We start from the raw sequence: 27678 nt of genomic DNA, 5'->3' as shown, positions 1-27678 counted from the left end.
AGTTGTTTTTTGCATAGTTGTATTTGAGGCAGTGCACTTTCAGACATCTACTGCAGCAACAAGAACTAAACTTTTCCAGTGAAAGGACAGTTTGGTTTGAGAACAGGCATGACACGGTATGATACTGTGTTACAGCATGGGTGTTACTATACCTGGGTATGGACAGCAGACGAGTCAGTAAGGTCGGTTGGCATCCTTTGGCCGCTTTAGCTGCACCTTCAGCCTCTTCATGCCTATCTGAAAGCCGTTCATGGCCTGGATAGCGGCTTGAGCGCTGGACGGGTTATCAAAACTCACAAAGCCTGAGACAAGAACAGAGTGGAAGAGAGAGATGGGGGCAGAGAAAAATGGGAAAATGGAAAAAAGGAACAACACATGAGGGGAGAAGAATGGGGAGAGATGAGAGAGAAACAGGAAGAGGAGAAAGGGAGAGGGAAAGAGACAGGCGAGATGAAAGGGAAAAAAAGAGGGGAGAAGAAGACCCTTTTTAACTCTCGACAATGACACAACAATAGGTCTTTGTTTTCTCTTTTCAGCAGATTAATTGAAAATCTTTGAATTAAAAAGATTACATAAAAATACCACAAAGGCTAATAACACAGATATTAAAAATCAAAAGAAGAAGAGCTTTTAGAAACCACGAGTTTAACTTGAACAGAGAACAAAAAAACATGAAAAGGTGTTCAAAGATTAGAGAGAAACCAGGAGTCTCATGTTGTGTGTGGATTTTCAGAGCAAAGTGGTGTCTGTAAATGTTACCTGTAAAGTGTTTGAACCTTACAAGAGTGGCAGGGCTTTGTGTGTGTGTGTGTGCGCGCGTATTTCATGTATGTGTGTGACTGAGCATGTATCTGAGTAAAGAGTAAAGGGCATGGGGGTCGTGACGAGATGCTAGGAGCAAGGTGTGTAGGACGGAGGTGCCTGCTGCTCTGAGTTATCACCTGGGTGTCGAGGCGGAATGAGCCCACAGCTTTCCACACCGGGACTCCTTGCCTGCTCTTATCAGACACCTCTGTGATTGACGGCCCGAATTTTCCGCCTGCCAGCTGATTTGATCACACCGCTATGGGTCCAATTTAATTTGGGGGGAGAGGGCAGGCTTTTGTCAGTGCGGGTGAGATAAGGCTGCTGCTTTTACAAACCCTTTAAACAAACTGAGCAGGGAAGGGCCTGTCAGTTGGCAGTGATCCCCCTCCCAATCCCGCAAAAGAACACACACACACACACACACACACACGTGCGCGCACTATCCCTGCCTTTAACGAATCTCCATACCTCACATTTACATCCACATGCCAAAAAGGCGATAGGATGCTAGGGGTCAACGTACACAAGAGAGGACAAAGACTGAAGTGCTGGAGTCTGTGTGCAGCGAAAAGCAGAGTAAGATATTTGAACGCGTTCCCAGTTTCAGCTGTTTTCTCGAGACAAAGTAACTGGCTGATGTTTCATACCTTTGATGCAGCGTAGAGTGTGTGGCGCTGTGCAACTCAATACCCCGAACGCTACTAGTGTTTGAGGTATGGCTCTCACCGCAGCCATCCATATCAGCAGAATGTCTGCACACATTGTAATGTTATGCATTTTTAATAAAAACACACACAAAGTTGCAAACATTATCGGGTGACAGCGGAGAAAATGCAAGTCAAGGACCAGGTTGAGCAGCTGAGAATGCCGCAGTACATAAGTCTCACATTATTCTAAAAAAGTTTCTATGTAGTGATGCTGTGCATTTATGCTGTTTGGTGAAACAGTTTTCAGCTAGTCCAGAGGTGACACCATGGGAAGTGCCTGCGCTACAGAGTTTACAGTTTGTATCAAAACTGTATTAATGCTCATTCATTTATTCATTGTGATCATTATTTAAATTTGCGAGCGTTGATTGGAGAGTTGCTTGTTCTTTTATAGACAGAGATATGGTCTTATGGTGGCCGACTATTTAGTGTTAAATTGAGGATGATGAATCTGTGCACAGAAGAGTTGCAAAGATTAGTAAATTAATTGATTAGGAGATCAAAAGAAAAATAATTGACAGCTTTTTTTTTTTTTTAGAATCGATCAATCTTTTCAGTCATGTTTCCAAGCAAAAATGTCCAAGATTTTCTGGTTCCAGCTTCTGCTTTGCTGCTTTTATTTGTCATTTATGACAATAAATGAGGGGTGGAGTGGGTGGGTTTTGGAGTGTTGGTTGGACAAAAGGAGCAATTTTAAGATGTCACTTTGGGCTCTGAGAAATTGTGATGAGCATTTTAAACATTTTTTTTGACATTTTATAGACTAATTGTTTAATTGATTAATTTTGAAGATAACCAATAGATTAATTGATAATAAAAAATAATGATAAGTTACAGCCCTGGTGCACATTAAATACGAATGTACGACTGAAATGAACATGCACAGGCAACTTTTCCCAAAGTCAAAAGAGGGAAAAAGCAAAAAAGCAAAACAACTAAAGAAGAAAAATAGGCATAACGTCCGTCTATCACATCTAAAAAGGAGTGGGCTTCCTATTGTAGGTGTGTGTGTGTGTGTGTATGTGTGTGTGTGTGTGTCATTCCATTCTCAGAAGACCTTTTGAAATTCATTTTCAAGCTAAATCCAGCTAATTCCACTTAACAAGGTAAGCTTTGATCACTTTTAAAAGTCAATATTGAGTGACTAAACGCAGAGGATTAAGACTAATGTTGTATCCATAGAGTCCCAGGTTAAATTAAACACAGCCATATACTGTAGCTCCTCAACAGTGAATGTCCATGGGGTGTGCACATTTGCTTTATTGATCTTCTCTGTACGATTCTGTGACTCTAAAGCATTATGCACTAATTCTATTTTAATACCAGTGTCACATGTGCTTTCTTGTGATCTTTTTTTTTTAAAAATTGCTTTGAGGTGAAATATCTTTGACTTTTCTTCATCTCACCTGCGTAAGTGTTTAATATCACACTGCATCACATATTTAAATACATTTGATCACCATGCAAATAAATTTACTAAACTAGACAGACATCTGTCTGAACTGACAGTGATGCATCCCTTAAGAGTATACTCCAAATCCTACTCCAGGAATACATCCTTTATAAGAACATGCTTCAAGTGCTCCTCCAGTGACCTTTTCATCATATTCAAATTTTCAAGCTTCTATGTAAACACTCCATTTCAAAGAGTGACGTCTGATTATCTTCTCTCAGAATCCCAAAAATTTAGTTCACCTGTGCTGCAAAGATACGCCTAGATGTTTCTGTTTAAACTCAAAAGAATCACTCTGCTGTAGCAAGCAATTTGCCAGAGGTATTTCATTTAAAATGATTAACACTGTTAACTGAATATTTAACATTCTGTACCTACTCGGATACTGCAGTATTCTGCTTTTTAAAATACAGTAGATGAGTTCACATTTACAACAAAGTTGACATTTTTTTACAGAATGTAAGCTGTTTTTAGATGATGAATTTAAAGATATGTCTTTTAGATTTTAATTAGAGAATGAAAAAAGCGGAGTATCTAAATTAGAATTATGCTGTTGTGCTGTTCAAAGGACTGTGGGAAAATTAAAATCTTGTTTAAGTAGAAGCTGAAATACAGACTGGACTGTTCGTATATTGTAGATATGAATAATTAACTTATCTTACTGCTTTTTCAATTTGTCCTGTTTGAATACACACCACACTGCTTTGGAAATGATCTCTCTAACTAAGATTAAGGTCACTGGCATTTGTTAGCCATCATCGCAGTGCTTTACATATTGGAAAAATTCAGTATATTGTCTTCATACCAGTGTGTGCAAGACCAAAATTGCACATTTTTATAATGGACATTTCATCACTCCATCCATCTAACCACTTTTTCTACATCGATTTGCTGTGTATATGCATACAGTTTATCTGCATAGTGCGTTAGTCTACGTCTTCAAGGCTAAACTTACACATTTTTAAGACGAAGCGTTCCAAGTTCTTGGAGGCCTAATAACTTATCCCCTTTAATGCACAGTATCTTCTGCCTAATTTGTTAACGTCTTACAAAGGAGCCCTGGGGCCTCGGCTATAAAAAGGAGGGAGAAATGAGTGAAAAAAACCCACAAAAGAATCATGGGTTAAATTGCTGTTTTTCAGCCAAGATCTTAATTACTAGCCTTGGAAAATAAGCCGGTGAGACTGATGAGGTCACCGCCCCTTTGTCCTTCCCCCTTGTTGACTGACGGATAGTGATAGCAAGAGGCATATGTTTAGAGGAGAACACACAAAGGGAGGGAGAGGGAGAGAGATGGTCCTGAGATGGACAGAGTGAGACAGACAAGGAAGGAGAGGAAGAGAAAGCCTCATAGACGTGCCATGTTGAAGAGAAACTGAAAGAAAGCCAATGCTGGGAGTCTCTCTCCCTCTCTCTGCCTGCCTGTCTCCTGGGTGCTGCTGTCCAACTGAATCAACAGCAAGGCCCACACCAGTCTATTATTATCTCTTTAAGCCCATGGATTCCACCTGCACCGCCTCCACCCTGATGAACTGGTTTGCTGTGTGGGAGGCGAGAGAAGAGGAGGGGAGGGGTGGCGGGATGCTGCTGGGTTGCCCGGCTGTGCTGGTGGTGGTGGTGGAGGTGGTGGTGGTGGGGTCTCAGAAAATGCTTTTCTCTTGGGTAAAGGAAGCTGGGAATGGCAGAGAAGGGGAGATGGATACTGATTGTGTTAGGATTGGTGTGAAAGGGGGGGGGGGGGTGATGAATAGACGTGTGGAGCAAGCGGTAATTGTAGAAAGATGTTTGGGTCAGTAGCTACATAAGAGATTTATGGGGGCTTTGGCCTGTGTGATTTTAGGCGATTAGAGTGTCTGCCCTCTTGTGCCACGCTCCCGCCTTTGCATTGCCAAGCCCCACCATCAGTGTTGTGAATGAATGGGCTAAAACAGTGAAATTCATTGAATGTGCTAGTGGTTTTGGTAAATGGTGAAATGAGTGAATCCCTCATTCCTGAGAAAGTACCAATGCTCATGTCATCATTTGGTAAAAAAAAAAAAAAGTGACAAACGTGCAGCAGAAAGAGAGAGAGAGAGACTGTGAAATGAATATGTACATGGGTGAAAATGTGCACTGTAAAAGCAGCCAGTCAGTACGTGTCGCTTCATCAATTAATCTTAATCATGTTACTGTAACAAAACTGATCACTGATCAGCAAAGATGGCAAAATTGCTCACCTAACTGGCCACAGGATTTGGGCTCTTAATAGCTAAGCAGTGATATGGTTTTCTTATTTTATGCATATGAATGGCAGAGACCTCCGAATTTTCATTGACCGCCAGTCAAGTTACAGTTGGCATGACGCGGGGCTGCTCTCCATGCCCTCATCCATAGCCTGAAAACTTTCTTTGATCATGCAGCATGAAGTACATGTCTCTGTTTTCTTCAATCTCGTCTCCCTCTTCACCTCCCACAGCATGCATGTTCATTTCAATGGATTTTTTTTTTTCACTGTCCATTTTCGACTCACCAAAACATTTGCTCTGATTGGTCGCTCGGTCCACAAAGACTTTGGCAGAGATGACGTTGCCAAAAGGCAGGAACATTTGCATGAGCTCCGCGTCTCCGAACTCCTGGGGCAGGTGATAAATAAACAGGTTGCAACCTTCTGGCCCTGGTGATTAGAGAAAGACAACAGGGGGGTTACATGGGAGTATAAAGAGTGGAGGCACACTGAGAGAGAAACTGACCATAATAACATGAGTGGAAAAATGACTCAATAAGGCAATCAGAACGATAATCCAACCAACACTGGAGCTGTGCAAACACCAAATTCTCATCATGTCAGCTGTGGTGCTAATATTGGTTGTGTTAAAGCTAGTTATTGTGGCATGTGTGGAGTAGACACACCCCAAAACTCAGGTAGGCAACATTGTTTTGGTATCACTGAGAAATATATAAACATATTGCAAATCAAACGGCATGAGACAGAATTAGACTTCTGCACTTCCTTTTTGCTTTGTTTTAAGCCTTTAGAGAATCTGGCCCGTGACAGTAGACTTGCACCAATCCCAGGTCATCTCAGACTGGGCGTTCCTATTGTCTGTTCTACTTGTATGTTTGTGTTCCTTCAGTGATGCAGAAATAACTGCAGGAAAAGCGTATAAAGCGTATTTATCAAACAGAGAATCTTAAGAAGAGTCCAGCTAATGAGAAACATGCTCAGCCCAGGAATTTGTCAGCTCACTCGATATACTTTTGACTTCAGCTTCAGTTGAGTTCATTCATGACACTCGCAGGGAGGATCAGGTGGAGCTGAAACACAGAGGCGATAGACTGGTGCTCAGAGCTGTGGTGCTCTGGATGAGAGGGTCGATGGCAGACTGGAGCTTCAGGAGGAAGAAACACCGGAGTCGCCGTCACCGACTCCTTTGTTTGCAAGAAGGGAGTTCTGTGTGTATGTTTCAAACTTTTGGGATTAAAAAGTGGATTTATTTCACACCTGTGTCTCAACTCCTCTGCAGCAGTGACCCACAAAGGAATCGTGGACCTGTGTACCAACCAGATGAGAGCTCAGTGTTTGTTTTTTGAACTTTTAGGATTAAAAAGTTAAATTATTTTTACTTTCACTTGTGCCAAACCGTGCCAAACCCTGCATCCGATTTTAAATGACCGCCTGGTGAGTTACTTTCTTATATAACAGCTAAACAGTGTGATGTTTTTAAAACATTTTAGGTGAGAACTAGGCAATGTATTATCAGAATTTTGAGCCACTTTTGAGTAATACTGCCTAATTTGACAGCTTGTTCTGAGTTTCAGGAGTTTCTGTTAGAAGCCAGCGTCAAAACAGCAGCCACCTGGAAAACAGTACACTAACATATGTTTCTGAAAACATGTTAAGTGAGAAATAGGCAGTGTATTAGCATAATCTTGATACGTTTTTGATTAGCATGGCCTATTTTCACAGTTTCACCTGAGTTTCATAACTCCATGCCTTGTTTGACAGTTTGATCTGAGTTTTGTGAACACTGTGTGCACCTTTAATCTCCTGCTCCAAGCCTTATAAGGTCAGCTATTGTTTGGTTTCCATTTGAGTGTGTTTTCACATACAAACTGTATAGATAGGTGGCACTTTAAATTATATTATGCAGTTAAATTTGACTATTGTCTCAGATATGTAGGCAATAGTAGCGCACATGTAAGCAGAGATAAAAGTAAAAGAGAAAAACAGCCGGAGATAAAACCAGAGACAACAGGAGGAAGACAAAACACAGAGAGGTTGATTGAAAGAGAAAGATTAAGAGGGTTATATTGAGAAAGAGAAACTCTGAGACGGAGGAAGAGGGGAGGGGAGGAGGAGGAGGAGGCAGAGCATAAGCCAAGTTTTTGTCCCAATTACTGTGTGACAGTAGGACTGTCTTCCAATCTCTCTCCATCCCTCCACACTCATCCACCCAGCTGCCACATATTGTACAGGCCAATCTGGATAAAGAGAGGAATGAACTGGAAAGAGACAGAGAGAGAGCAGACCACAGACACAGAAAGAGAGAGAGATGTGATGGACTCAGGGACAGTACGCTTGCAGCTGGCTGCCTGGCTAGCATTCTCTCCTGTCTCATTGCTCAGGGTGATAGCATGACGAGATGAGACTGGGGCTGGTGAGAAGGCTGATAAGAGGGCTGCAGTGGTGGCTGGCTGTAGTGCTGCTATGCCTCTGCGAGATAGAGGACATACACACACACACACACACACACACACACACACACACACACACACACACAGGTTGACAGAGCAGGGATTTTTTTTACAGTTAAAGGCTGAATTTCAGCTCTGTCTGTTTAGGTTTAAGGTGTCTTAGAGAATTCATGCTTTCAGAAGAAATGGTTTGTTTGAGGGAAAGAAATGTCTCCAACTGGTGTGTGTAAAGACAATTGATAGGTTGGATTTGTCGCACACTTGTTTACTACTCCTTACAAATACAGCATGGCTTGTTTTGTGTTTTGTTTTTTTAGGTGATGTCATGTCAGTTACTGTGTGTCACAAGCAAAAGCATACAACATGACTTTATTTTGCGACGTACAACATATTTCATGATATAAACATTTTCTCTAACAAACAAAATTGTAGGGTGATTAGTATACCAGTTAATATACAATATGCAATCTCCAAAATAAGTGGCTTCTCACTAAAATAGGGATAGATAGTCCACCTTAAGCAAGTCTGGGTCGAAGTTCACACCAACTTCAGAGCTAACTCCCCTCAGCAGCATGCAGAACACAGGGAACTTGGCTTGGGTCTGGGAGAGTTGCAGCATTTATTCACCGACAAATAGCATAAACTGTACACACACCACACTCTGCACTTCACTGCTATGTTCACAACTATAACATCACACACACTCTCTGTCTGTCTCCCTCTACTACACACCAACTAACAGCTATTTAAAAGCATATTAACATCACATATATACCAACAGAAGCACCATTTGTCCAGGAGCTTATCAATATTTTGATATCGACCAATCAAAAACCGGTATCCAATTAGTAGCAGCTCACGATACTCATTTCTAGTTATATTTTTACAAAGTAGGGAAAGAATAAATGTGCAATGAACACTTTTAACTGACAACCTATTCTGTTATTAAAAGACCACAAAAAGTAAATCAATACAATACAGTGCTTAAATTGTATATCTTATATTTTGTCCATGGTGAAAAAGAGCTAAGGTGCATGGTAAAAAGTTGATTTGACTGCATTATTTATACCAGACACATGCCTGAACAACTTGTGCCCACAGCTCAGGATGCAAAGTAATTTGGCAAAAATCACATATGCAGAATTTATTATTATTGATTCTTGAAAAGGGAACTCCACCCATTTTACATATCAAAGTCTGTTTGCAGGTCTTGAGGAGCACTACTGCATATATGAATAAAGTTGTGTAAAGCTTTTTGTGGCTCCAAAGGGAGCTGTGTGAAATCTGATAAATTGCCTCAAGTGATGTCACTTGCAGCTTTGGCTGGGGCTGAAGACTACAAGTCTGAGAAATTAAAAATAAATGTAGAAAAAAGTGAGCTCACCAGACCTCTGTAGCCTGCTCTTCATCTCTGCTTGAGGCTATAGCGGCTTAAGGCTACATTAGCAGCTACAACACACCTCAACCACAGACTGAACTGCTGACTGTTAGAGTTGCGTTGTGGATAGGCACCAGGTTTTGACAAGTAAGAGGAATGCATGGAATAAAAAGGTCGATATCCTTGCTCCACCTCGGACCACCCAGAAATGATTCTGCCTCTGCAATTACAGTCAGCAGTGATGCATTTAACCCAATTAGTTTGCAGCACTGATTAAAAGTTGAGACATTTTTAGTTTACCTACATTCCTTTGACAGCTCTGCATTACTTTGGGCATAACAGATACTGATATTTGCTGTGTCAGTCAGTATGTGTTTAGGGCTGGGGTGGTTTGTTGACATAACTGAAGTCATGGATTTTGAAAATACGTCAATTTGCATATCGTGCGTCAGTGTGTCACCATGAACTGCTACGCACGGGCAGTGCACAGATTCACCTGTGGAACAAGCTCCAATGAGCAAGACTCACCACTATCATCTTATGTGGGGGAGTATTTTAAACAGAGATGCAACAGTTTGACTCTCTTTCGCTCCACAAACTGGACATGACTTATCATAGCAGGACCGCTGCTCCACACGAGTGCTGGAAGTGAAGCACCGAGTCACCTGTCCTCCTCCTGCAGCTGCAGCAGCAGCATTGCGCTGTTTTCTTTCTGGCAGCAGCCGAGCACGATATATGACGATTATCAACACATGGAACATGTTTTTGTTAGTAGAAGTCACTTTAAATTGATTTTCTTGAAGTTTCATTCTCACCCCCGTGATAAAAGTGAAGTGTAATAAAATGCTGCTGTTAACTTTCCACCACACGTCATCTAATTGCATTATTCTGCCATTTTGTACTTTCTGTAATTCATTACAGTCAGCAAAAAAAATGACTTAGTGTTTTCTTTGGTCAACACTGATGCAGAAATACACTGCCAATGATAATCTTACCCACATATGACTAGTGATGAAATAACTTCCTGTCATAACCAGTTTAAGTTTAAGGTCAAAATACTGATTGTCCATTTCAGTGAAGGGTTGACAGTGATCAGTTATTAAATAACATTCATCACAGATCCTTCTGAATTTGAGGTCCAGTATTTTTCTGATCAGGCATTGACATGGAGTCTATTAAATAGGGTGGAAATTAGACAAACTTTAAAATATGCCACTATTATCACTATTCTAACATGTCTATTTTTCAGGATTATGATTGAATAAAATATTGATATTTTATTGAGACAAGATTTTGATATGTATTTTAGGTATATTAATTGATATATACTTGAATAATAACACATAATTTTTAGATGAATTGATAAATTAATTGATAGTCTAATCAATTAAGCAAAAACATAATCAAGAGATTAAATGTTTAAAAAATAATGTTTGGGTACAGCTGTATATGTGTTGCTTCAGTACTGACATGTAATACATAGCTGTGCTGCATAAGATGCACAGACATATTTTCAGCAGTACAGTACAGTAAATATTTATCTGGTTAAAATTATTATTTTTGGATTTGGGGGTTTTGCTTTGTTGAAACACAAACACACACAGACACAGACAGAGAAAATGCATTGCTGAAATCGCTGGCTTTCAGAGGGAGGTTGAAGCTGAGGCTTGACTGTGCCTGTTTATTCAGGTTTAGGTGTCTCTTGTTAAATGGCAGGCCTGCAGACTGTGGCAGTGGACTGAGACAGGCTGGGAAAGCAGCCAAAACCCAGAGGAGGCCAGAACTCAGACAGGCCACTGGCTCAACCAAGAATAGCTCTATGTGTGTGTGCATGTGTCTGTGTAAGAGAGTGTGTGTGGCTGTCTGACTGCGTATGCATTACTTCTATAATTCTTGCTAATGATTAAAATGTTCCAAAGTAGCAGTGAGAGATGGGATGTCCTTAACAACTGTGTGTTTTTCCTGAGGTGTGAAATTATGCCTGCATGTAAAGCGAATAAGCTGCTGACATGTGAGGATAAGTTTGTGCTTTATCCATACAGTGTGACCCTGGCATGCACTCACACTGCTGAAAAACTGCAAACATAAACTAACTTTCCCTCTAGGCAATGTTGGAAACACTCAATTCCAGAGTTCCTATATTGAATATTCATGCCACTCTACGCTGTCTCATACAATCATATAGATGAATAATTGAGACTGACGAATGGCGTCAAAAAGAGTGATTTACCATCACAGTATATCCTATGCTTTATTACATCTGATGCTGTGGCATAAGAACGAACACTACACTAGGAATGGTAATAAATGATTATGCATGCAGCTAATTAATCTGATGAATATTTATAACCACTTAAACACATTGTAATGGACTGATTAAGCAGTCCAACGCTGCGAGTTTGAATTAGTGCAGTTTTTGAATAATGACAGAGTAACTTTCCATCTCACTGCTAATGTTCTTCTCTTTAAATGGGGAGCCTTTTTCTCACATTTTCCCCAGCCAGCTTTTTCCCTCCCTCGCTAATTCAAAGCAGCGCAGCTACATTAGAATGGAACATGGCAATTATCACCTTTTATCTTGGGTGGGCGCGCTTGCTCGCTCTTACCTTCCCTCTGTTGCTGGGGAATGATGGTTGGTTGCTGGGGGAACGCTTGGCTGATTGGCGCATAGGCGGCAGGGTAGGCTGCTGTTGCAAAGGGAGAACCAGAGTGGAATTTTTCACATCTCCATTTTCATATTTGACACAACAAAACTCAAATCATTATTCCATTGTTCATTTGCGTCCTCTAGACATTGCATAAATAAATTGCATTATGACTGGGAGCCTGGGCTCATTTGGCTGTGGATCACTACACAAAGAGTATGGCAAAAGGGGGAGTGGAGTGCGGTTCAACTGAGCAGACACACAAAGAAAGGAGAGGGAGACTTTACACTGTGTTAATGAGAGCTGATGTCAAGCAGAAAGCAGTGGTTATGAGAGGTCTATGTCATCTCTCATGTAGGAGGCTATGGCAGGTTCAGATCCTCAGCTCTCGGTGTACTCTTGGAATTAAGATTTTTTTTGTGTGGGTGTATAATCAAGTCAACTGAAAATCCCTTTGCAATCCTAATGTAAAGTAGCCTAATCCGGGAGGAAATTGGCCGGTCTGGCTATCTCTACCTGTCATAGTGTCTACTGATGTGACAAACAGAAAGGGAGAGGGGGAGAGGGAAAGGGGACAGATGGACAGAGTGAGAGAGTAGAGGAGATAGGAGAGACGGATCACCTGCGTAGTGTTGGACGCCAGCATAAGCCTGTTGGAGAGGGTCGGTCACTGTTGGACTCTGTGCTGCAGAGAGACGAGAGGAGAGACAGAGAAAGGGGGGTGACGAGGAGGAAAAGAGACAAAGAGAGGACGGAGAATGGTCAAGGCAGACGCGGAGATAAAGAGAGATATAGAGAGAATGTTAAAGAGCGAGACATAAATTGGCTTAGCTGGAGAGAACCATCAGGGGGTAAGATCACACAGGGAGTGGGAGAAATTTGGGTTGTCATATCTCAGTTCTTCAAAATGCCTGTTCGCCCCAGATGTTTGCATCAAATATTAACAACATGCCAAACAAACCACTTTGTAGTTCATTACAATTGCAGCTGCCTTTGCATAATGCAGAAACGGGGAGTGTGTGTCTGTCAATTCTTCAGGAATCAGTCCCAGACAACATTAAGAAGCTGAGGACGGGCTGAGACACATCAAATTAAGCATAATGGACTGATGGATGAACTGATGGATTCATCATGATACTAGGGCTGGCTGCTCAGAAATCTGCCAGAGACACTGTTGATTGACCCTCAAGCCTTAAGCGCTTCAGTTCAGAGAAAGATGTAAATGAGAGTGTGAAGTAAAAAGGACTCTTGTCAACTTTTAAACTGTACCATGTGTTATAAATCAATGTGTCACCACTGACATGTTGAAACAACCCGTTCTCATCCCAACTCGTCAAGCACTGACAATTTGTTTCCACCCCTTGGCACCAGTTACTGAAACATAAAGTACCCTTTAGTGGTTGTGAAGGATGCAGCCAGAAAGCCATGTTTAGCACATGGTTAATGTGAAATGGTAGCAGTTTGGGTAAAAGACTAAAACTACTTGCGTAGGTTTAGGATAGACCCCTTTAATATCACGAATCAATAGTAGGCAACATAACCGAAAATGTCATCTTGCTATATATATACAATATGTATATGTACATAAACACGTATATATATGTGTGTGTATATATATATATATATATATATATATATATATATATATATATATATATATATATATATATATATGTATATATATATATATATATATATATATATATATATATATATATATATATACGTGTGTGTGTGTATTGCACAGCAGCTGCCTGTCAATGCCATGTCATGGTTAAATGCAATTAGACAAACCTGGGAGATGTGTGCAGGTGGAGAAAAAATAAATAAAACTAACTGTAAAGAAAGGAAATATTCTCACACCTATTGTCCTTTGTAAATGGAAAAAGACAACCAATCATCTTCTGATTTCAAATTTCTTTTTCTGAGTTTTAATTGCCTCGTTAACTCTGTAAATACAACTATGAATATACGAAAACTTTATTGTGCACAATGTAGAAATTTATCTTTGGTGTCATCATAAAAAGTCATAAAAATACAATCTGCAATGCTTATGACAGTCCATTGTCTTGGTCAGTCACTCCATAATCACCAACTCTGGTTTGGTTCCACCGACTCCCACTCATCCTCCAGCTCAGTGGGTGTGTACTGTACCACTGAGTGCATCACAGAACTGTACCTGTCACTCATTACCATGAAATTAATGAAAAAAATCTCCCCCAGAAAAACAGCCAGCCACACGCAAATAGCCAACATATCTGTTCAATCATGCAACCCCCAATATTAGAAGGGTTGTCAGTCCACTGAGTGAGTGTGTACGGGTCGGACAGTAAGAGAGTGACTGACCATATACATTCAGAAGAACCCCTCTTTTATTCAGCCATTGTTAAGAAACAAGCCAACAAGTCTTGCTCGCTAGTGCTAGCAACAACTCCGCCCACATAAAACATTATAATATTCAGCATTTTGTCTGTAAGACCCTGGCCTCCTGGGTGAAAGTGCTGACTTTATTTGAGCTATCCATCCACCCCACCACCCCACTTTCTTCCCTCTTTATATTATATTGAGTGGCAGGGAGTTTCATACAGCCAAGGATGGATTTACATCGAAGTCACTTGAAAAACCATGTGTTCGGGCACCGGCACATCTGTATGAGTCTCCAAGGCGCTGTGACAAATCGTCGCTATGTGACGAGTTGGGAATGAGATCGAGCTAATTCAACTTGCATTGTGGCAATTAGGTGATGTTCTTTTTCGGATCAAGTGTAACACTAGAATAATCAAACATTCACAGGTCACCATCAGTACAAGCAGATAATTGTAATTATCCGAGTCAGACTAACAGCCTCATGACATTCAATGTTACAGACATAGCTCATGTTTCTTTTATGTAAACCTTGATAGGCTCACCTGGGTAAGGATGAATACCATTGGTGTAGATGGGCTCAGAGGTGGGCTGCCCGTTGCTTTGAGGCGGGAGGGCACTGAATCCGTTGACCCCGATAGGGGCGGCTATGCTGGGCACGGCTGTGGCAGAGATGCCCGGGGGTGTGCTGGTGCCTGCAAATAGGCACAGAGTCATTATGGAAACATCAGGGTGCATGCTCCACATGCTACACACTCAAAAATAGAGGTACAAGAGAATTACATTTTGGTACTTTCTCACAAATGTACTACTGTATAACAGGCGCATAATGGGCGCTCATGAGCACAAATGCATACCCTATGACCCACCATGGAGTGTAGTCTGGTATAAATTGGTACCAATTCAGTCTGAACTAAAGACTGAACAGTTACTAAAATCAGCCGAGGCAGCACACAGATTAAGGTGTAAGGGTGGCACAGGGGAAAAAGCACTCATCCATCACTGTAATGGAACATAATAACAGTAGCACTCTGATTTTCTGAATATTTCCTCATTATTACACCCTTGTTAAAAGGTATATTTTTATTAGTTGGTGTATATAACTGCACTTTTGAAGGTACAGAAAGTAGTAGTGTAAAACTTTCAAGAATAGGTACCATAATGTTCTGTATATTGGAGGCAGTGGTCTGTGCCTCTTATTCTTTCCTCCTTGTGGTGATATTCCAAGTCTGTCACCTTGTCAGTGCCCTTTTGTGCTGATGGATTTTTATTATTTTGTCTAATCCAGGTGAAGGACATTTAAGTCATGTAGGATTATGTTTGATAGGCATTGCCTGGTATATGCAGGACTTGTGGATTACAAATGCCAGGTACAGCGTCAAGCCACTTTATTTAATACATTTGCAATGACCCTGCCTTCAGGCGGCCTGCCTACTTAGTGTCGAGCCATCAAAGCTCCTCATGACAAGGGCCAAAAAGATAGTTCAGACCGGGGTCCAGGATTATCTCGCACAAATCTTTGCTCTTATATTGTATAAGCCAAGGACTCCGCATCCAAAGTCATCGGATTGGCTGTGTTCCCAGAAAACACACACTGTCACTGAGACACAGAGAGAGAGAGCAACAGACAGAGATAATGAGAGAGAGGAGGAGAGAGAGGGACTATAATGTGGCTGCCAATGAGTGTCAAGGAATGCTGTACATCTTCTCCAATCAGGCCTCACTCAATATTAGGCGCCGCTTCTGTTAATTCAACACTGGCAATGTGTGCCTCTTCTGAAAATGGAGCCTACATCTTAAAAAATGTAACAAGGGCACAAGCAGAAAGGCCTTGAATGAATATATTACTACTGCTTCTATAATTCTTGCTAATGATGAAAATGTTCCAGGGCAGCAGTGAGGAATGGAGAGCAAAGCCCTGCACGTGTGTGTGTGTGTTTGCACCCGTGCCAGTTAGTGCGTGCTTATTAGCGTATACCTGAGGACGGTGTCATGGGAGTTGCCACCAGGCCGTTGACATTGAAAGCTGCCATTTGCTGCATTTGCGCGGCAGCGATGGCTGCCATGGGGTTCAGGTAGGACCCTTGTGTTGCTGCCATCAGGGCTGCTTGCTGTTGCATCATCTGCTGTTGGATTAAAGAGCAGTGGGGAGAGAGGCAAATGGCGAGAGGGATGGAGGGAAGGACAGAGAAGGAAAAAGGAGGGTGAAATAGCCGCAGGACCAGAGCGTGTTTACTCTCACATCTCTGTTTGCTTGGCCCATGCCTTGTTCTTGAACAGAGTGGTCTGTGTTGCCCTGCAGCGTTGCTTCCCGGCTACTGCATCACTGCTTTGGCCTTGCGCTCATTATACTGACACATTATAAAGGCTATGTGCAATGAGATGAGTGAAGCAAGCTGCAGACTATGTATATCTGTATGTGCTGTATATGTGTGAGAGGAAAAGGGGGCCTCCGTGGCAGAGTTAGCGGAGAGATTGTGCGTGAGTGGGCGATTCTCACCTGTCAGGGTGAGTTGTTAGCTACTGTGTGAGTGCAAAATCTCACACACTCCTAACCCAGGCTGTGACTTTCATGTGTGAATATGGGTAGGGGGTGAGCGCATGTGGGTTCTCGGTAATGACGTGTGCCTCTGTTTGAGTGTAAAGGCATATGTGTAAGTAGATGAAATGTTAAAGAGGCAAGCTCGGGCTGGCAGTTTAAATTCGCAGACACAGTCGGGAAATATGGGAATGGAAAGTGAATATGAAATGGATGCTTACAAGTGTATGAGAGTAAAACAGTGCAGTACTGAGCATACATGATAAGCAGCTTCCCTGGACAAATGAAGGGATAAAGAAGACACAGTATAAAAAGCAGTGCAGCAGTTTCTGTAAAGCCTGTGTAAACTCGGACTCTTAACAGCCGTTTAATAGCGTGAATCACTTAAGGAGTTGTTCGCCGGGAGTGTCACATGCCTAGTGGGAGAGATAGTGAGTTCAAACCTCAAATCACAACAGTTTTTGTTTTCTTTTTTAAAGCTCACCGTCTCCTCCCCCGCCGGGCTGAGACTTACAGCATGAGAGTAGGCGCCATAGGCCCCAAACTGGATGGTCATGGGACTGAAGATGCCGAGCTGGCCTGCCATCTGGTGCATCCTGCGCAGGGTCCTCTCCTTATCAGTGTCTGCAAACTTGACCACCAGACTGGACGAGGCACCCTAGATGGACACATATATACAAGGTTAGTGAAATACCTTTGCTGTTTTGTAGAAGGACAGATTCAAGTCATACCACGTACAATAAAAGAAACATTTTCCATTTTACTTTTCAACAACAATCTTCCCCACCTCCCACCCTTCCATTCTTGCCATTGTCCATAAGCTACAAGTTCAACACCAAATAACACCGGTTTCATATGAGAAAATGGAAGCAGACTAGAAAATGGAAAAGGTCTTATAAGTAAATTAAGTCTTCGCTGCCTTCTGTCTATTTTCACAAACATGGATGAAAAGATAAAAATGAAATGGTAATAATTATCGGAAACAAGAACTTAGGAGATAACAATAAGAGCAGATAATACAATGATTAGGAAAAAAAGAAAAATAGTGAGGATAGTAGTAACAATGAAAAACAAGGAGGAAAAAGAAGAAAAGCAGACACCAGCATGCAGGAAAATGAACAATGTTGACAGCCAACCTAATGTTTGGTGTTTTCAATATACATAGAATTAAATTGTAAAATTTTATGTTTTCAAAGTGCATGGGCTACTACTCAAGCAGGAGCATTCATCTCCATTTTTGAAGTGTGCCTTCATAAAAGTTGTTTAATGGAGACTTTGCAGACTGTGTATTATCACGCTTTTCACGGGCTGACTGGAGATTTGAAAGAGCATATAAACATAAAACAAACAACAGCAACAAAAATGCTGCAATGTTATAAGTTTCAAAAGTATTTGTGCTGTAAGACTTTCAAAGTAGGGCAACTAATAGGCTACCGACTTTTACAACTACCATGGTTTCTTTCAATCAGCAGAGTGTTGCAGATCACACCTGCCACTTCAGCTGGCCAACCAGCTAATGAGCTGATGTTTGTTAGCCAAAATGGTGTGTGAATAAATAGTCATTCACTGGGAAAAAATAAATGAAGACAACAAGGCAATAACACATATCATGTAACTAGCAGCTTGGAGTACATCAATACACTGACTGACATTGTTACATGTTCCTGATGAGTCTATTGCACTAGTTATACTGTAAGTGATGCTTTAACTGGGTGTGTGCAGATATATGAACATATTGAACACTATCAATCTGACCATAACCTTAATATAGGCTATTAAGAAACAAGGTTGCAGAATGCATGCATTACATTTGCATCTTTTATTGTGTGGTTGAAAATAGCTTCCTGACAATGTGTGTGTTTCCCTCAGGAAATGACCTACAACAAAGTGTTGGCTCCTTAATAAAAAGATGTAGAGCTGATCCGTATCAGTGTATCGACCTTCTTTTATTACAAACTTGAGTGTGAGTATCACCAAAAAGGAGAAACAGTGTCATTCATTTCTGTCATTTGATGCTCAGTGTACACAACATTATCAGCCTTCAGGACCCTGTATCCCCAAGCCAAGGAGGTTGACTGCAGTCATTTAGCTGTCAGCGTTAAATGGAAGCGAATAGTGAGTGATATTTGCTTTTGTGAACTTTCCAACTCCACTGTATACACTGGGAGTGAACTGTGATCCTAACCAGATCCCACAGGAGTCCCAGTCCCCCACTGGTGAAGCTCCACTGAATACAGTGCTGGGTAATTAGGTCTGACAAAAGCCTTCGGCATGTGGAGGGCGAAGTATTGACTAATGGCTCTGCCTTATGGCAGATATAGTTCCGTATTGATGTCCGTGCTCCTGAGTTTGCATCCAATTAAATCATTTGAGAGACAGAGTCCAGAGTCAGTTCCTCATGTGACATCTAGGCAAGGAGAGAGGGAGGCAGAGTGTTCGTATGTGAGTGAGAGACAGAGAGATAAATACAGAGAGAGACAGAGAGGATCAGGAGGCTGCCAGGCAGAGAAAGCAGCCACAGACACTGTCAAGAGGACCAGGCTCCTATTTAATTACAGGCAGTGCATGCTGGGAAAGAGCACGGAGCACCACCAGGACAGAAGGACACAGGCAGCCAGGGGGCAGTCAGGATATGATTAGTAAGATCATAAAAGCAAAGACATGGGGAGAAAAGGACTCCATAATCACAACTTGGATTCATCTTTCACAAAATGTCTCATCCTGACAGGGTCGGTACAAATTCAGGCTTTGATTTAGATTTCCATATTTTTTCTTTGCGTGTAGAAATCGAAAACGTGGGTGAACTACAGGGGACACGGTGACAGAGAAAGACGAGGCTGACCAGTGTGAGTGATGGTACTACACCTGTTTTTTTGTGCTCAAGTTGACGTGACTCTCTGTATAAGAAATTGAAATTGACAAAGCCAGACCAAGCTGCTTGACAGGCCCAAACTGAAGCTTGAGCACGACCTACAGGTGGCACATTACTAAAGCAGTGCTATCCAAACAGAAAATCATAGACACAAACAAACGTGTGCCCCGTGAAGCTGAGCATTGCAGCAAGAGAGTGTAAATTCAGCCCCTGAACAAACAGTCTGAGTCTCACTGTTGTGCAGCCTTACTTCATGCTATTTCATAGTAATTCATACAAAAAATGTGCCCTATTTTTGTAAGCGCTTCATGAAATTTTAAACAGGAACAGCTAAGCGATAGTGCCATTGAGAGGGCAGTTTGCCAGGGTGGTCTCGTGCTTTGCGGTTTGGTTAGACAACAAGCCTTACGTAATATCTAGTCATAAATTCATCCTGCCAAAACCTGACATGATTTTTTTTCCTGCACTACCCTAATATCAGTCTGTTTTTGTGAGCCTCATGCTTCCCTCAGGTTTTTTTCTTATCTTTTTTTCTTTTATTCACAAATATGCATTTTCAAATGCAAAAAGTAAACAAGTTCTCATTCAGAGCCTTTGCAAGTAAGCTATTCGACAAACCCATGTGAAAAGTGTCTCACAAACACTCTATTAACACAACCAAGAGAGTGTGTTGGCTGTAGATAACTGTGAGAAAGAGGCTGGGGAATGAAAGAAGGCATCAGCAGGGACCCCAGGGACAGTGCGTCTCAGATGGGATCCTATCAGAGCCAGCCAGCACCCCACCCCAGGCCAGAGGAGACCCATCTGGTGTTTCTCCCTCGATGCCATTTCAATTAGTTAAATCAATACTTCGACGTGGCGGCGTTAACGGCACAGTTTTTCCCTTTCTAATTTCATTTCATCCCACCTCCTGACCCTTTTTCAGTTCTTTCTCAACTTTGCGGGCCAGTCGAAGGGACTGCGCTGTTGGATTTAATGAGGCTGGCACTGAGCAAACATCTTCCTCCAGCGTTGCTGCACAAGCACTGCCTGCAGCACGGGGGCCTGGCATTTAGATCACATTCATTTTCTGCTTTGTGTATTTGTGTAATCTTACATTCATTTAAGACCTCATGAAGAATGCATTGTGAGCATCGGGACTGTGAAAGCCCGAGGCTGCCTGTACTCACTGCACCATGACTCAAGAGTCTGGCCTGGTCTGGCTTCTCCCAGCAGAGTGGCTCTGCTGTAGACGACAGCACGGGAGGAGACCCATTCTGCAGTGTCTACTCTGAACAGACTTGGCAGCAGCACTAAAGCACTACAGCTGCCAACTGCAGGTGTTGTCAGCACTGCCACTCATGTCGGAGCCTTGCATTTCTGACTTTCATAGCATAAAAGCCAAAATATCCTCTCTAAAATAAAAAATAGAACCTTTTCTTATCCTCTCCCCTGAATAGAAGAATTTCATATCCTCAAATCTCGAGCAGATGCATTCTGACTAGATCCAAGGCCTAAGCAGAAAAAGCAGATTTCGGAATGTGATCCCCCTTGCGGATCAAAAGTTTCTATCCACATAAAGAAAGAGTAATATGCGGCCAGGTAATGAAGGAACAGGTGGCGACAGACAACAGGCACTGGATGCAAAGCAGCCACTCCTCACTGGTAGCAGAAAATCACAAGCTGACAAACAAACAGAATAATAACCTCCACCGGCATGACTCCTATACCTGGAGAGAAAATGAATTCGCTGAATTTGATAAGGGCCAACAGGGAGCCTTCACTTTTGACAGGTACAACTAAGGAATTTGTCACGGGTTCAAAAACTAATCTAATTTCTTGAACAACACACTTGACTTGTGAAAATCTCCCATATTGGATTTTGTATAGGCCACAAAATGTGTAGACGGGAAAATACACAACGGTAATTGAGGGATTAGAACTCAACTACACCAGTGAAATGGCATTACGCTTTTATCTCGGCATTACTGTGATACAAAGACACTGGTGTTAAGTGTGTACCAACAGGTAAACAGACACTCATCTTCCATCCTCCACAGAGGCTTACAGCAATATAACAACGCACTCAATGAAGGGAAAGCTGTCATTTCAAAAAGCATATTAATGATAAACAACTGTACTAAGAATGTTCTTTCTCCCCCTTTCAGCAAATATGTAGAGCAGCTACTTTTAAAGCCACTACAAGGAACTTTCATATTTTCTTGATTTTGAGGGCCCCTGTGGACAAAGCAGTATTTTTTTCTACTGTAATAACCATAAAATACATCGTCAAAAATAAAAATTTCCTCCTGCTTATTTTTAACTGCCTAATGTACTATTCACTGTAAATTTGGCTGCGAAAATGTAAACTCATTTCCTCTAATTTCACAGAGAATCCAACCCAGTGGCAGGCATTAAAGGATCAATATGCAACAATTGCTCGTCCAAAAATGAGTACAGCAGTCCAAATAGTGAGTTGAAGCCATAGACGTTATATTAAATAGGTTGAAACCCTATTTAATATACGATCTATCGTTTTCCCTGTGCAGGTAGGCTTTAGGAACACTGCAGGAGCACAATGTAAAGCTTAGCCCATGAGCCTGAAAATAACAATCCAGTCCTCTGAAAATACATACTCTGGAGCTTGAGTTCAGTCACCGCCTGCCAGACTCCATTAACATATTGCTCAATTTATCTGTTATAAGGCACTTACTTGTTCGGCAAACATTTGGTATTGATTTGAACTCTAATTAATGTGAAACTGGCAAACAAAAACATTCATTCCAACCAGGAATGGAAATTTTAAAGGAAATAGTGTAATGTGGTGTAGTGATCAGAGTAATGAGTCTTTCAACTTAACGTGCTTCATTTCTGATGACGTGTCACGGTCATTTCATGATTTACTACAGTAAATATGTACAGATTTGTCCTGTAAGAATAACTATATATAAACAGCCATTTTTCTCACAGATGGTCTCATTGGTTTGTGCAGGTCATATAAAGGCATCAGTATGAAACTGTGACATAACCAGTTAAAAACTGTAGTAGCTTTAAATAATGACCGATACTTCCAAAGTTGTCTTCAGTTTCTACATTCTTACAGACTCTAAAAGTGTTAATCGAGAATCTGTAAGAAATTAATTGAATACATCATAACAAGTTTGTTTGGTAATTGGATGAACCCCCTCTGGGCTTCGTATTCAACTCTCTGAACCTTGCTACATCTCTGCTAGCCTCATGGGAGGACTGTCTCTCATTAGCACTGGATGATGCTGTCTTGGTCTGGCCTCGCTGTCCACCACATACTGCTGCAGCTGCCGAGTACACTGCATCGAGCCAAAAGACACAGACGAAAAATACTGACAATCGTAATGGTATTTTCACTTGGTGTGTGCACTGCATTTTGTATGTTACGGGAGCACAAAAACACAAAACTCCACGTAGTATGTCAGCTATAAGCCTGCCGAGATGCTACAATAGTTTCATGTGGCTTTTGATGAATTGTGTGTTACAGTGACAGTGCTCTCTGGCTTGGTCTTATCTCTCATTAATCCAGAACTATAGTATCACACACATGCACGCTCTCGTCCCTGCCAACACCGGCGAGCTCCGCAGACCCTGTCAGCCACGCTGTGACACAGAACATGACAATGTCTGCAATTTGCTGGGTGTTGTCTGCCTGCCCCCGGCTCTGCCATTTGAAGTTTTGCCACCTGTGCCTCCGCAGCCTTACTGTAATTCAACAACCGAACCAGCGAGAGCGCCTGTTCTGTGCCCAATCACCTTTTAAGTTAATTCTGGAACCACCTGCAATCTGCAATAAACATCAATTAAAGCTATGACCCGATCTATCAGCGCATGCCCTTTGGTGGCATCCCTTGCCCTTAAGCTTCATTAAAGCCTTTCATTTTGGGCCAGCGTATTTTGGTGCAGGTATTATTTATGGCATGTGTGCGTGTGCCAGGTAACACAGATGCTGGAGAGAGAACATTAAGAGGGAGAGAGAGACGGAGAGGGAGTGAGAGACAACTCTTTGTTCAAGGTTCATCCAGACCTCACAGCTGGCAGCAGGCAGTGAGCAGAGCAGCCCACTCTCTGAATCCTGCCTCCTGTTAGTCTGTTGTTGACGACATGTGGCAGTGATATTATCCAAATTAACTGCATCCCCCATCGGTACCCGAGCCTTAGTTGGATACTAATGGCCACCTTGCCTATTAATCTGAGAGGAAGTTGGATTTGGGGAGAGGAGGATAACAGGTGCAGGGATAGAGGGAGAGAGATATGGATAATATAGATTATTAATGAACTTTTGGATGGCTCTTGATCCGCCCCAGGTCTGTTTGGGGCTCCATATGTTGCCTTGGACAGTTCATCTGCAGCAGACCTCAGGTGGCTCAGTGGCCCAACCTAATGCAAGTGTGCCTGGGCTACGGCACAAACATACAGAAAGTGCGCAAAAGAAGTCCGCACTGCATGAGCCAAATTTTGATCTGTATAAGGAAGCAAAAAAACAGCCCCAGAGGAGTCCAATTATGTAAATCTCCTGGATGTAAACATATTCTGTTGATTGAGTCAACAAGATATTTTGAGTAGAAGGTAAATATCTTGATTATAATCAAATTTCAGTAAGAGGCCTGTCATAATTGTGCATGATCAGTGCGCAACATGATTATTCCTTGGCTCATGGCCCACTGCTTATTAAATTCTGACCCTTGTGGTTTACATGCCAAAAAGTTTGGTCTCCGCTGAGCACAACAACCACACACAAAGTTAAACCGACTCCACCGCTTATTCCCCTCCCTCACTACTTCAATGTAATGCAAAATGAGGCGGCATCAAAAAGATGTGTAAATTACATCTGGCTTCCAGGACACTATCTGGCTGCCAGGAAGCGTCCGTAAATATTTATTGCGGAACATCAGTGAAGTGTGTGAAGGTGCGGATGTCTGCCAGAGAGAGTGTGTGTGCTCATGTGTGTGTCCAGCTGTGCAGCACACGCGCAGCACTGGCAGGGAGATTCTTCGTAATTCATCATTTCTTTTACTTAAGCCTTTTTGGTGGCCTTGTTCAAGCCCGACAGAAGCATATCCAATTCGTAATTAACTGCAGCTTGACAAGAGTTGCAGGTTTGGTGGCCTCATTCTTCAACTAAACAAATCAACATCAACTAATGCTGCTTCATGCATCTCATAACCACTGTATATCAAACTAAACCAACACAGTATTACCTGCAGCTCTCTCTCCAGCTCAGTCTCTCATTTAAAAGCACATTTAAATGTACATTTACAGAGCTCAACAGTGAATCACTTTTTGAACGGAAGTGAATTTCTCATTCACTTACTCCATTTACATTTAAGAAAGTTCAAGTGTCATTTTATCAAGGTTGAAGATAGTTTGCACTTTTTTTCCGGACCCAGAGGAGCTGCTGCGTTTGTGTGCGCTGCCATCTTGCTGACCTCATCATCACTTACTAAAACGATAAAATATAGATGTTCAAGCCTACAAGATGAATCATGATTAGAAAGCACTTGATTCATAGCAAAGGTAAAGATTGCAAAATGTAAAAAATGGCAAAGGTACAAGATTGTTTACGTGATTATTTTAAGGGTGAAGAAACTACTCTTCCCATCAACCATTGCCAATGATACTGCTTCTTCTAAAATGTAACTTTTGTTTTGTTTATTGACAGTGTTGTATTATGTCCTAGTTTGTGTTGTGTTTGAATATAAATTATATTCATTGTGGCATAATGACATTATTAGAATGACTCATGTTAGCTACCTAGCTAGCCAGCCAGCTAGCCACGTCCATTGTAACAGCGAGCTCCACCAATCAGAAACATTGCTGGTACACTGTAGGATTGTGGATAGTGTAGTACTTATCCAAGACAAGATTGATATTATATGGATGTGGCTCCAAGAGCATAGAAGCCATTGTTTACAGTCTCATAGCTTGTTGTCAGTCTACCTTGGGTGGTTATGACATCATAACTAGTGATTTAAATCCTATATCCAGAATAATAACTTATATTGAGCTCCGTTGTGTAGTGCAATACCGCCCACTGACCATTTCTTGCATCATTCTCTTGCATTGTATGTGAGGTCTTGTCCTATCATTATATGTCATGCTGCATGATTCTGTGTAATGGTCAGTTTTTGCCATCACCAGGGTCATGAGACCAAACACCTGTATGAGTGTCCTATGTCTGTAAAATGAACAATTCTCAATTCCTATGCAATCAAATTTACAGTCGAGCTGAGCAGCGCTATAACCAGTATTTACAGCTTAACATTAATCCACAACATATCAAGATAAATACCCCAGCCTTGGGGCAAACGGTACCCACGCTATGAAGAATAAATGTAGAAAAGCTAAAAGTTAATGGGAGGCTGATAAACTGCTACTGTCCCACAATATTATGAAGGACTTAATGCTGAAATATCAGGAAGCAGTTAAGGAAGCAAAAGCGGCTTATTAATCTGACCTCATTTTGAAGATCCATCCTAACTCTAGGGTGCTTTTCAATGTTATTGACTTACTTGTTAACCTCCCTTCTAGTCACTGTAATGGAGCTTCCCTTGATAAGTGTTTTCAAGTGTTTTAAATGTTTAATATTCTGTAACAAAAAGGTAACCCCCTGACAGGGGCCAAACTGTCACTGTTAATAATTTGGCTGTGATGAGGCTGTTTTTTTCAGTCATTCTCTCCCATGTTGCTAGAAGAGGCTGTGACTTGTACAAAGCCCTCTACTTGTCCCCCTCAGTACAAAATATTCAGCAGCCTGTATGTCATCTATTATCTCAGTGGCACTCTGACCGCTGGCTTAATATATTTTTTAAACATACCGTTGGTCTCAGTTTTTACACAATTCTACTCCTTCCTTAGAAAATATTTACAACAATATCCACCTTTCATTCTCGTCCTCAGAATGAGATTCTGACTTTCAAACCAGTTGGATTTCTTGCCACGTACAGTATTTACTATTTGCTTTTGATGCGTCGAAGTCTTGGGCGTATCAAAAGCGAACAAAAAGTTTGACTATTATGCTGATGACACACATTTATATTTAGGTGTGGGGAATTGTAACACTACCTGTCTAGCCATTCTCATAAAACAGGATACACTAAACAGGATATAAAGTGTGAAAAGTTAATTAGACCAGTTCTGAAATAATATTTTTAGGCCTGCTACCTCAATTAAACTGCTTCACCATGACGATGACACTATTCCAAAGTAAAGCCACCAATTTCACACTAATTTCAGTTTTCAGGAACAGGTTAAGAGAGCTATTCAGACTATTAACTTTTGACAGAGGACTATTTCCTCATGTAATAACAAACATTTGAATCCATAAGTAATCAGAAAAAAGAGTAATCTATGCTTTAGTCTGCCATTGCACAGAAATATTAGTTTTATTTGTATCAGAGACATCTTACCCCATTTTATCAAAGATCTTCTGGCTAGATTATGAACAATCATTAAATTATAACAAGATTCTTCAAAGCTATGTTGTATGATGCTCTCGTATATAATCAATTGTCTAACCTTAATTTTATGATTCTTTCATTTTTTTTAAAATTTTACATTATTTTCAAGTTGGTGGACTAAACCAGGTATCCAGTGCCAGTGAATACTGAGCTTACAGGGAACAGGTGGGACGCTCTGTTTCTTCTGGACATTTGAGTAGAACAGTTGTTAGATAGAACAGCTGATAAGAACCTGATGAGTGTAAGGCTCTCTGCAAGTTTGTTGTGGAGCCTTTTTTCCCCTTTTAATTATCAATGCAATAAGCAAGTGGAAATTCAACATGGAATACAGCCACAACCCACAGCATTACATTTTAAGAATGGGTATTTGTACTAAAATAGTAATAACTGGCTAGTTATTCCTTTTTTTTTTTTTAAATGAAATACATTCTGTGTGTCGCAAGAACAAACTCGATCTCTCTTGAACTACATATGCATGCCTCTTTATTTGTCCGTCATTCCAACTTGAGTTTCAATTTTCTACATTAATAGCATCATATTTTCATATGCCCTCTACATATGTCTCCTGAGGACAGATTCAAGGATTCATGTGCACTGCACAGTAATCATATCTTTATAAGTCTGTGAATGTAAACACTCTCTATCTGTCTGCTGAAAAGGTAGTCTGAATAGCAGGAGAAGGAAATGGATATTGAGTGAAACGACAGATACAGAGTTTGCAGCTGTGCGCTGTAAGGTAGCAGATGCTGACTGTGGGAATCTTTTGTGTGCGA

General features: G+C 41.3%; 1 protein-coding gene across 1 annotated transcript in view; it reads right to left on the bottom strand.

The window, feature by feature from the left end:
• The window catches only part of celf6 (CUGBP Elav-like family member 6), a 184215-nt gene that overhangs the window by 10624 nt on the left and 145913 nt on the right, over positions 1-27678 (bottom strand). The window contains exons 6-12 of the mRNA XM_084720525.1: positions 17052-17225; positions 16007-16154; positions 14574-14723; positions 12287-12349; positions 11626-11706; positions 5477-5620; positions 153-302 (exon numbers count right to left, since the gene is read on the bottom strand). Coding sequence (XP_084576651.1) covers positions 175-302; positions 5477-5620; positions 11626-11706; positions 12287-12349; positions 14574-14723; positions 16007-16154; positions 17052-17225 — 888 coding nt within the window. The 3' untranslated portion in view covers positions 153-174. The remainder of the gene's footprint in view (positions 1-152; positions 303-5476; positions 5621-11625; positions 11707-12286; positions 12350-14573; positions 14724-16006; positions 16155-17051; positions 17226-27678) is intronic.

This window comes from Lutjanus erythropterus, chromosome 1 (assembly GCF_056507025.1).
Source record: "Lutjanus erythropterus isolate fLutEry1 chromosome 1, fLutEry1.hap2, whole genome shotgun sequence".
NCBI classification, from domain to species: domain Eukaryota; kingdom Metazoa; phylum Chordata; class Actinopteri; order Lutjaniformes; family Lutjanidae; genus Lutjanus; species Lutjanus erythropterus.
Note: the sequence above shows the minus strand (reverse complement) of the source record. Positions and strands in the feature narration are given on the sequence as shown.